The sequence below is a fragment of the Chanodichthys erythropterus genome, chromosome 6 (genome assembly GCF_024489055.1).
Source record: "Chanodichthys erythropterus isolate Z2021 chromosome 6, ASM2448905v1, whole genome shotgun sequence".
Classification (NCBI taxonomy): Eukaryota; Metazoa; Chordata; class Actinopteri; order Cypriniformes; family Xenocyprididae; genus Chanodichthys; species Chanodichthys erythropterus.
The window spans coordinates 20,337,888-20,350,146 of NC_090226.1; the positions used below are offsets into that span (position 1 = coordinate 20,337,888).

At 35.7% G+C, this 12,259-nt stretch overlaps 1 protein-coding gene across 4 annotated transcripts in view; it reads left to right on the top strand.

The window, feature by feature from the left end:
• Positions 1-28: 28 nt before the first annotated feature.
• Positions 29-12,259, top strand: part of pla2r1 (phospholipase A2 receptor 1) — a 34,332-nt gene continuing 22,101 nt past the window's right edge. Inside the window, exons 1-5 of one of the 4 annotated variants that reach the window (XM_067388378.1) lie at positions 3,098-3,226; positions 3,316-3,366; positions 7,742-8,125; positions 8,759-8,932; positions 9,435-9,599. In XM_067388378.1, the coding sequence (XP_067244479.1) occupies positions 3,354-3,366; positions 7,742-8,125; positions 8,759-8,932; positions 9,435-9,599 (736 nt within the window). In that variant the 5' untranslated portion in view covers positions 3,098-3,226; positions 3,316-3,353. Of the gene's footprint in view, positions 268-3,097; positions 3,227-3,315; positions 3,440-7,741; positions 8,126-8,758; positions 8,933-9,434; positions 9,600-12,259 lie in introns of those variants that run through there. The other 3 variants (XM_067388376.1, XM_067388380.1, XM_067388377.1) reach the window with 3 other exon arrangements.

The window sequence follows — 12,259 nt, forward strand, 5'->3', positions numbered from 1 at the left end:
TTTGCCTTTTTCTGCCCTATGGAGAGACCAGTGACGTAGAGAATCTAAAAACTTGCGGAAAGTGTGGAGAAAAACAGGCTGGAGTCTATGCGGCGCGCTCAACTCCAATGGAAATGCAAGGATACACTCAAACTCTTCGTATTCGCTTCCATGAAGCGTTTTATGTCCTTTATATGCTGCTTTATGTCAATATTTTCGCCTGTGCTGCTGCGGAAGTGTCGGACAAATCTGAAGTTTGGAACAAAACTCAACTTCTCGAGCTGTACAGTAAGTGCAATCGGCCTGCGCGACATATATGTGAAATATCTTACTGAAACGATTCTTTGCGCGATGGTATGGGTGCGTGGGTTTGGTCAGGATCAGAGTTTATCGTGTAACGTTAGATGAAGTCTGCTGTGCTCTGCAGATTACATTAGTATGTAGAGCGTAGTCCAGCTCTTCTCTATGAAAGACCGTAGTGTGTCATTCCTTGTCTGAGGTAAACCTGCACAGACTATTAGTTCAGTCTCAAGCGGGAGAGTAAACAAAATATGTTTAGTAATGTGTTTTAAGAGTTACACAACTGCTGCCCATTAAACTTAGTGAAAGTTTGTTGTCCACAAATTAACCGATAGGCGGTTGCTCATCACATGATACAATACAGAGACCGTTTGGAAGAAACTCAAAGTACACTTAAAACTTTTAAATAAAAATAAGGAATATTTACAAAAACAAAAAAAAAAAAGATACTTTTTATTGAACAAATGTTTAACTTTTGACAACATGACCCAATAGCAAACACAATTATGTTTAACAATAGGCTATATGTTTCACAATGGAATCCGGCATTCTGCAATACTGTGAAAGGAAACAACAGACAAAATATCAAATAATTGATTTGGCCAACTAATTTAATTTAATTGTCAAATTATGTTATGACAACTTGCCCCGGTACACATTGACATACATGTTAAAGGGATAGTTCACCCAAAAATGAAAATGAATTACTCACCCTCATGTAGTTAGACATCCGTAAGACCTTCATTCATCTTCGAAACACAAATTAAGATTTTTTTTTTTTTAATGAGAGATTTCTGTCCCTCCATAGAGATCGAACGCAACTACCACTCCAAGGTCCAGAAAGGTAGGGAAAACATCATTACAGTACTCCTTGTGACTTCAGTAGTTTAACCTCAGTTTTATGAAGCTACATGAGTGCTCTGTTTGCGCAAAGAAACTTAATTTACCACTTTACTTAAAAAAATATTCACGAGAGCATCACGGCACATGCGTGTTGTGTTCAGATTCGCGCATCAACACAACGCACATGCGCGAGTGTTCACAAGAGCATCACAATGCATGCATGTTTGTGTTCACGCGAGAGTTAGCATTGTTGCGTGAACACGCTTTGGATAATAATATTTTATAAATAAAGTGGTAAATTATGTTTTTTTTCTTTGCACAAACAGAGCACTCATGTAGCTTCATAAAACAGGTTAAACCACTGGAGTCACATGGAGTACTTTTAATGATGTTTTTCCCTACCTTTCTGGACCTTGGAGTGGTAGTTGCATTGGATCTCTATGGAGGGACAGAAACTGCTCAGACTTCATCAAAAATATCTTAATTTATGTTCCGAAGGTGAACAAAGGTCTTACGGATGTGGAACGACATGAGGGTGAGTAATAAATCACAGAATTTTAATTTTTGAGTGAACTAACCCTTTAAGAACACAGTTCAACTTTTCAGGTAACACTACCTTTATTATATAGACCTTATGTTGTTCTTTTGTGAGGTGATGGCCTAAAGGTGATACTTGGCTATAGTGTGGTTTTATAATTGATTTAAAGGGTTAGAAAATTCTGTCATTTATTACTTACCCTCATGCCGTTCCACACCCATAAGACCTTCGTTAATCTTCGGAACACAAATTAAGATGTTTTAGTTGAAATCCAATGGCTCACTCAGTAAGGCCTGCAAAAAGGGAGCAATGACATTGCCTTTCTCAAGATCCATAATGGTACTAAAAACATATTTAAAACAGTTCATGTGAGTACAGTGGTTCAATATTAATATTATAAAGCAACAAGAATATTTTTGGTGCGCCAAAAAAACAAAATAACGACTTATTTAGTGATTTCAAAACACTGCTTCAGGAAGCATTAGAGCATAATGAATCAGCGTGTCGAATCATGATTCGGATCGCATGTCAAACTGCCAAACTGCTGAAATCATGTGACTTTGGCGCTCCGATCAGCTGATTCGACACGCTGATTCATTATGCTCCGATGCTTCCTGAAGCAGTGTTTTGAAATTGGCCATCACTAAATAAGTCGTTATTTTGTTTTTTTGGCACACCAAAAATATTCTTGTCGCTTTATAATATTAATATTGAGCCACTGTACTCACATGAACTAATTTAAATATGTTTTTAGTACCTTTATGGATCTTGAGAGAGGAAATGTCATTGCTCCCTATATGCAGGCCTTACTGAGCCATCGGATTTCAACTAAAATATCTTAATTTGTGTTCCGAAGATGAATGAAGGTCTTACGGGTGTGGAACGACATGAGGGTGAGTAATAAATGACAGAATTTTCATTTTTGGGTGAACTAACCCTTTAACATTTAACAAAACCACTGCTAGAAAAAATATCTTTTAAAATAATAATTAAAAAATAAATTAAAAAATGATTAAAAATAATCTATCTATCAGGTTTTACATTCATCATGTTTTTATTTCGGCATGCTGTCCACATTTTCCCTTAAAGACTAAAATTGAGCAAATCTTGTGGATAATACAGTATACTGCATTACTTCTTCTCTAATAAACAGAATGCCACAAGTATGACCCCCCCCCCCGAAGGATACAGTGGGTTTCTGAAGTTTGTCCAACAGCCTGATTCGTTACAGTCACAATGCATTTACATTTTCATTCATGCATTTGGCAGATGCTTTAATCCAAAATGACTAGCATTGCTCTCAGGTATAAATTTGCTTTGGAACCAGTGTTGTGAGTCACCCTGCTGGTTATAAACAGGGTCAGCTGAGGTCAGCAACACTTACATAAACACACACCTACACCCTCACTCACTCAGACCGGTAACAACACGCTCAACATACCACATTTGGGTCTTGCTGTTCCAGAGAGTATTATGATCTCACATAGCAAATAATTAATCTGTCACTGAGATATTTAAGGTCATGGAACACTTTCAGATTTGTTTCAAGAAGTAGGAGGAATTCAGGTAAAGTATAGGACACTTTCACCCAAAAATGAGCCTTTATGTGTCTGTTGAAGATATTTTGAATAATGTTCTGCTGTTTTTGTTCATAGAATTAAAGTCATTGGGCTCCAAAACAACACTGGACCCCATGGAATTTTATTGTATGGACAAAAAACATACAAACAACAACATATGCTTCAAAATATCTTCCTATGTATTCCTCAGAAGAAACAGGTTTGAACACACTAAGTGTACTAAATAAGAAAGTAACATAAATAAAAAATATAAAAATAAAATAGAAAAAAAGGTAAAGATAACTCTAGGACATATTTGTCTCCTTAAAGGGTTAGTTCACCCCAAATTGAAAATTCTGTCATCATTTACTCACCTTCCAGGGTTCCTATGCATTTTGGAAAAGTATGGAATTTGATTTGAGTAATTTCCAGGTCTGGAAAAAAGAAATTAAGCGTATTGAAAAATATTTGTGTTTCCAGACTACTGGATCTATTCAGTTTTCTAATTTATCATACCTGCAAACTAGTCACTTTATGATTTTTGAATCAAAATATGTCATTTATGTGAATCGTGTAGATTTCATTTGAGTTGGGGGGGTGAGTGTGTGTGTGTGTGTGTGTGTCACAAGATTCTCACAAGAATCGAAAATGGGCTACTTTCCCATAAGCTGGAGTGAGTCGTGATCTTTCTTGGTGCTCTATGGTGTGACAGATCGCTGTAGCGCTCGTGAACCGACCGTCTCTTTCGCTTTACTAGCTACAACACAGAATAAACATGATTGAACATCCATAGGTATGTTGAAAGATACAGTACAACTTACCGAAATCTGTATCATGTCACATGTAATCGATCAATCAGTGTTTCAACAGCAGAAAGACGTCATTAAAACAGCTTTTAAAAATGACACATTTAGCCTACCTCAAAAAAGCCATTCATTGTCCAAAAACTCATTAATCAGCTACAAAAAAGAACTAAACATATGTTTTCTAAACATATGCACTATAGGCTATTGCGTAATCATTGTATTTGTACTTAACATGTGCTTCAATATTGAATGCGTGAATCTGTGAATCTATCTGCCCAGCCCTAGTGCCAATTATTTTATTATTATTTTTTTTTACTTGAAGCAAGTGTTATTTTTTCCATTTATTTTCTTGTCAGCATGCACCAGAATGCTTCGTTTACATTTTAAAATCACAAAAATCTCCTGGGGGACGATGCCCCTAAACCCCCCTACAACAATTTAGTTCATACACATCACCTGTTCCTTCTCTTTGCACTTTGCAGATATGTTTCCAAAGGTATACATTTCTAAAATATTAGGGAAATTGCGATACTGTGTTGTGTGCACATCCTGATTTTGCTGAGTTAGATGCGTTCCTGGGTCAACATATTTTGTTGACCCTGGAACAACATTCCAGTCTGAAAATTAACCCTATTCCTATTCTAAATCTAACCCTACCCATAAGTTATCCCAAAAATCAGATGGAAATGATAGATGAATAACACTGATGTAGAAGCACCAATTCATGATTTTAAACCTAAACTTGACATAATCTGTAAACTTGTCCCTTAAATCTGATTGGTTGATTTGAATGTTGTTCCAGGATCAACAAAAATGTTGACCCAGGAACATGTTGAACTCAGCAAAATCAGGTTATGCGCGCTTGTGTAGGCTACTCGCACTTGTAGGCTACTCCTAAATGCTCCGATACCAACAACCAATACCAACAACAGAGCAAACCGAGAGAAGAATTGATAAATCAGAGAAGGATGTCTATAAAGTAAATTTATCGATTTAATAAAATGTTAAACAAATTAAATATTTACGCCTATATAGTGAGTGGTATGGTCGGAAAGGGAAACAAACTAAGTCACTACGCCACCCAGTTAAACAGGGAATATATTAGTACTTAAAAGTCAAACAGGTGGTTTTAAGAATAGAAGGACCTAGATGTGAATACTAAATATAAAACTTTATTTCAACAATCAAACACTGATTTAAAAGACACTAAAAGACTGTAGGACCTGGACTAGGGCAAACATGAAGCAGAGAAAAGGAGACCAAGGCTTACCAATGACAGAAATCATGTGGAAGGAGGTCTGGAAAAGTATGGAATTTTGAAATGGAAAATGTGTGGGAACCCTGACCCTCATGTCAGAACACAAATAAAGATTGTTTAGATGAAATCTGACAGCTTTCTGTCCCTCCATAGACAGCTATGCAAATACCACTTTAACGCTTCAAAAAGTTCATAAAGAGATAGTAAAACTAATCTATATGATTTGAGCGGTCTAGTCTAAATTTTCTGAAGAGACTCGATCGCTTTATATGATGAACAGATTTAATTTAAGCTTTTATTCACATGTAAACATTAATCAACTCACACATCAGTTATGGTAAACAGAAGCTCAAGCATGTTTGCTTGAAGTGTGTGAACCGATGAGGTTCATTCTCGTGTGTTACGCACGTTTGAGCTTCTGCAAGAGGCTTGTTCTTGCGCGTCAAGCAGTTTCTGTTGAGCTTCTTCTCTTGATGTTCGCTGATCATTGTTTAAATGTGACTAAAAGCCTAAATTAAATCTGTTCATCATATTAAGCGATTGAGTCTCTTCAGAAAATTTGGACTAAACCCCTCAATTTTTAAAGGTGCCCTCGAATGAAAAATTAAATTTATCTTGGCGTAGTTAAATAACAAGAGTTCAGTACATGGAAATGACATACAGTGAGTCTCAAACTCCATTGTTTCCTCCTTTTTAAATAAATCTAATTTGTTTAAAAGACCTCAGAAGAACAGGTGAATCTCAACACAACCCCAATATTTGCATATACCAGCCCATGTTCCCAACATTATGAAAGGCATTAGACAAGGGCAGCCAGTATTAATGTCTGGATCTGCACAGGTGAATCAACAGACTAGGTAAGCAAGAAAGAACAATAGTGAAAAATGGCAGATGGAGGAATAATAACTGACATGATCCATGATATCATGATATTTTTAGTGATATTTGTAAATTGTCTTTCTAAATTTATCGTTAGCATGTTGCTAATGTACTGTTAAATGTGGTTAGTTACCATCGTTTCTTACTGTATTCGCGGAGATAAGAGCCGTCTATATTTTTATTTTTAAACACTTGCAGTCTGTATAATTCATAAACACAACTTCATTCTTTATAAATCTCTCCAACAGTGTAGCATTAGCCGTTAGCCACAGAGCACAGCCTCATATTCATTCAGAATCAAATGTAAACAATATAACAGTATACAATACTCACATAATCCGACGCATGCATGACGAACACTTTGTAAAGATCCATTTGAGGGTTATATTAGCTGTGTAAACTTTGTTTATGCACTGTTCAAGGCAAGTGCAAACTCTGTGGGCGTGGAGCACGAGAATTAAAGGGCCAGTAGCCCTAAATCGGCTCATTTATAATGATGCCCCAAAATAGGCAGTTAAAAAAATGAATAAAAAAAAAATCTATTGGGTATTTTGAGCTGAAACTTCACAGACACATTCAGGGGACACCTTAGACTTATATTACATCTTTTTAAAAAAAGTTCTAGGGCACCTTTAAGTGTCAAAGTGGTAGTCACATAGCTGTCTATAGAGGGACAGTCACAGAAAGCTCTCAGATTTCATCAAAAAGACCTTAATTTGTGTTCTGGAGATGAAGGAAAGTCTTACTGGTGTGGAACGACATGAGGATGAGTAATTAATGACAGAATTTTCATTCTTGGGTGAACTAACCCTTTAAAGTATTCCAGGGAAATGACACTAAATTTAAAGAAGAACTACACCTCTCACTGTGAATCTAATCTTTTCCATTTTAAAAACATGTAAAGATCTTCAGCTATTTTTAAAAAGACATTGTGTGAAGGACTAAGCCATTTTATTTACGTGTTTTAAAACACTGAAGATGAAAAAAAATATTATTTCCATTCTCAGCACAAGCTAAATGAAAATACCACTACCAGACAAGAAAATCCTATACTTCCTATATACTTACAAGCAAATTTCTTGCTCTCAGACATATGGCGAGGATAATGCATAACGTCCCTTTGAAGTTTTACAATACTCTGTGTGTGTTCGACTGTTTGAGAATATCTTTGTCTTTGGCCTGTATCTTCAATTACTCTTTCGTGTCAACACCCACAAAAGACCCTCAGCCCTGTCGTCTCTGAGAACTCTGAAATATTAAGCCCCATTTGTGGAGGTGAAACTGGAGATAGCAGCTCTATCTTTCTATCTGTTCGCTGCATAATCAGACCTGTCTGATACCTCAGTGCCTCTGAAAGGCTTAGAATCTCCAATATCACTTGCCTTTATAATCTAACATGGCTCTGCATGTAAATGGCTATATAATACTCCTAAAGAAAGCCTTTTCCCACTGGTCAAAAATCCCTAGGGCCTCACATCTCCCAAATGTATTAGATACGACAAGAAAATATGCTTTAGCTTGACCAATTCGAAAGCTACTATATTCAACATTGCCATGCATCTGTGTTTGTGTGTCTCAGGTAAAGGTGTTTTCCGGTTGGAAAGTGTATCGCAGGAGCGGTGCCTCCTAGCAGACTCGTCCGGTCTATCTCTGGCCAGCTGTGAGCCCCCATCTGCCGGCCTGCTTTGGAAATGGGTGTCCAGGCACCGTCTCTACAATCTGGGCACCAGTCGATGTCTAGGGATCAACACGACCAAGCTGCAGCCTGACGTGGGTGTCTTTGAGTGTGGTGTTTCCCTCCCAACCATGTGGTGGCGCTGTGGGGGGGGGAGCATGTTGTACGGAGCGATGAATAATAAGCTAGCGGTGGTGGACTCAAAAGTGGTGGTAAAGAAGGCCGTTATGCAACAGTGGAGGATTTATGGGGCAGCTGGTGAAGGGCCTTGCGCTTACCCGTACGAAGGTAAGATGTCTTCAGATACTTTTTTCTAACTAAGATCAATGACAAATATGAGTGTCCATGATAAAGCAAAAGTTAAAATCTAGTTTAATGGCCCATTCACCCCAAGAATAACAACTATAACTACATTAGTGTCCACACCAGTGCCAAAAACACATGGACCAAGTTCATGTACTATTTGTATTCATGCTGATTTCATATGGTTCTGAAAAACTTTTATACCATTTTCAAGAAAGATTTCAGTTTATTGACTCAGTGTAACCGTAAAATAAAAATTAATATCATTTTTCTTACAGTTTGAGTACATTTTGAGTACATGTTGATATACTACTGACCTTGACAAAAAGCTATGAGGGTCATCAGGGGTAATTTCCTGTTTTATGTTTCCTGAAAGCTTCTGCATGTTGGCTGCACCACATGACTGTAATTTGGCAGAACATAAACTTACTTAAACTAAACTGCTGTCAAACCTCTCTCTAGATATCAGTTTCAATGCAAAACTGATGCCCAATTTTGGTTAACCAAAAAGGTCACCTATCAGACTAGTGCATTCAGTGGATTGTTTGATGAGGTTAATTTGATGTGGCCGGAGTCAGACAGATTCTACTTGTTCTGTTTTTTTCTTGCCATTGGCAGACATCCACACTCTACAGGGAAACTCCCATGGAATGACTTGCTCCATACCCTTCAGATACAACAATAAATGGTTCTGGGATTGTACCTCTGAGGGCAGAGAGGACCGTCACCTCTGGTGTGCCACCACAAACCATTATGATCAAGATGAGAAATGGGGCTTTTGCCCCAATTCAGGTAAAACCACATACTAATTAATTTAAATATGTATTTTTTCTACACTACACAAGTTTGGGGTCAAACATTTTTGAAAGAAATTAATATTTCTATTCAACAAGTACACATTAAATAAATAAAAAGTGACAGTAAGGACATTTATAATGTTACAAAAGATTTCTATCATGGTTTCCACAAGGATATTCAACAGCACAACTTTGATAATAATAATAAATGTTTCTTGATCATCAAATCAGCATATTAGAATCATGTGACACTGAAGAGTCATGATGCTGAAAATTCAGCTTTGCCATCACAGGAATAAAACACAATTTGAAATATATTAATTATATATATATATATATATATATATATATATATATATATATATATATAGATATATATTTGACTATTTATCAAATAGAGCCTTCTTACTGACCCCAAGCTTTTGAATGGTAGTGTATTTTGAGTAGATACTAATTAAAGGAACAAATTATAGCCTATCTATGTGTGTTTTCTTCAGTGTCAGGCTGCAATGAATTCTGGGAGAGCCATCCGGAGCTGAACGCCTGTTACCAGTTTAACTTGTACTCCATCCTTACCTGGAGTCAAGCTCTAACTTCCTGTCAAGCACAGGGAGGGAGTCTTCTGTCCATCACACAGTCCAGTGAACAGAGCTATATCAGAGGTATACACAAGCTCAAATGTTTGCACATTCAGGTTATTTTGATTATTTTGAGATTATGCATTGGTTAATGTTGGTATGGGTTTGGTCTCACTGGTGGATAACTAACATAGCCATTGTATTTGCCATGTAGCTAAATTTAGCTGGTCTATGAGCATGGTCTGTCTGGTGAAGCTGGTTTAAGAAAGTCATGCTAGTTTAGCTAGTTAAAGGATACATTCACTTAAAAATGAAACATTTGTTATCATTTACTCACCTCCTTGTCATTCTAACCTTGTATTTTATTTTTATTTTTTTCTTGTGATACACAAAAGAAGATTTCCATTGAAGGAAAGTACAAAAGTATGGAATAATTAAGACTTTTTATTGTTTTTGAAAGAAGTCTCTTATGCTCACCAAGGCTACATTTATTTGATGAAAAAATACATTAAAAACAGTAATATTGTGAAATATTTTCTATTTTAATGTATTTTAAAATGTAATTTATTTCTGCTATTGTAAAGCTAAATTTTCAGAAGCCATTACTCCAGTCTTCAGTGTCACATGATCCTTCAGAAATCATTGTAATATGTTGATTTGGTGCTCAAGAAACATTTCTTATTATTATTAATGTTGAAAACAGCATAACTGCTTAATTATTTGTGGAAACCGTGATGCACTACCATTAAAAAGTTTATGCAAGTAAGATTTTTAAATAATGAAAGAAATTAGTACTTTAATTTAGCAAAGACACATTAAATTGATCAAAAATTACAGTAAGATTTATTATGTTACAAAAGAAACATACTTTTACTTTATATCCATCAAATGAAGAAAAGAACATATCATTGTTTTCAACAATGATGATAATCATGTGACACTGAAGACTGCAGTCATGATGCTGAAAATTTAGCTTACATTTTAAAATACATTCAAATAGAAAGCAATTATTTAAAATTTTAGTAGTATTACACAATATAACTGTTGTCACTGCATTTTTGATCAAATGTATCCTTGGTGAGCTTAACACTCTGAGGTCTGACGGTATCGCCGGCGATACCACCGTGGTTTTTTTCTTATCAGTGTGAAAGAGACTCAAAATACTCCGTCAATGTTGCACATACAATTAAGAGTTATACACCATTTTAATCTGTGGAATATCTTCTTTCATTTGTGTACACTCAGAGTAAAAACAGAATTTTGTGCTTTTTGTAAAATAAAGAAAACTAACATGATGCGTGATTTCTCCTCTCCCTCTGAACGAACTCCAATCTGATAGTTCTCAGAAAATGAACTGTAACTTAGTGAATACTAATGACAAAAAAATTACACTTATGTCTAAAAAAACGTTAAGATGTCAGGTTTTAAATCATGTAAGTCAAATCGAAAACAAACCTTCTTTGTTAATGTAATCTGTATGAAAAGAGAGCCATGTCAGAAATCCGTGATTCAGCTCATTATCTGCTAATGCGGCCACGCCCACGGAGCCAGCGCTATTCAGACGCTAATTCAGTCAATACATGCATTTATTATCTCAATCGTGTATTTATTGTCTTGAAAAGTGTTTATCTGGATGTAAAAGTCATGGTTAGCGATCTCTAGAAGACATGCAGTTACTTCCTGTTTACTTGTCTTCTACAGATGAAGTTTAGATGAGTTTTTGTTTCTTTAGCGCCCTCCTGCTGCTGTATGTATTGGAAACTCCATTCATGGAATAGCCTCTTCTTCTTTTAGATGAATTTGTGGACTAAAATGCACAGAGCGCCCTCCGACTTCAAGGATGAATTGAAAACACCAGCGCTCATAGTAATGACAGTGAATATTAAATAAAAATAACTCCTCTGTATAGAAAATTGACATAAGCATATGAGAATCCAATATTTCTCCAAATGTGCATGCTTTTAAACTAAAAGCCTATATTCAGACTCTTTGCATCACAGAAATACATTATATTTTAAAGTATAATATAAAACCATTACTTTATATTGTAATAATATTTTTCTGTATGTTTCATATATCATAATGAGCTTGAGACATCACAGAAGGTTTTTTTTCACAGCCTACCTGACTGAAATGCCTCATTAATATGCAAGTCATTTCAGCTCATTACTATCCAATTCTTTTGTCTTCTCAGGTGAGAATGGCCCATTTTCAGTGGTGATTCACGCCTCCTTGCATACTGTGTTTCTTGGCAAAAAGTGTCTTACAAAAACTAAATCAATATATTGTTAAATATGAAGGAGTAGGCAGCATAATTTTTACATAATTTTGAAGCAAAAACTCTAGTCTACAACCTCCAATACCCTAAAGTCTTATGAACACAGATTTATTATACTTTTTTTGGCCTTATTTCAGTGACTTAAGTTTTTTGTTTTTTCAACAACCACGCATAAATGTTATTCCTTCAAAAACACAAACATGTACATACATGTTCCTCACATATTATTGTAGCCTAGTTTGTGCTGAATACAGTGTAATGACACTTTTTCCATTAATATGTTTATGAACAACTGAAAAAAGCACAAATGTCAGGGCATGTCAAAAGTTCTCCAGGCCCCAAATCAGCCTCAGACTCCAGAGGGTTAAGAAACTTAAAAAAAAAAAAAACATCAATATTATTCATATTATTACTACTATTATTATTATTATTATTATTATTATTATTAATTATTCCAAACCTTTGA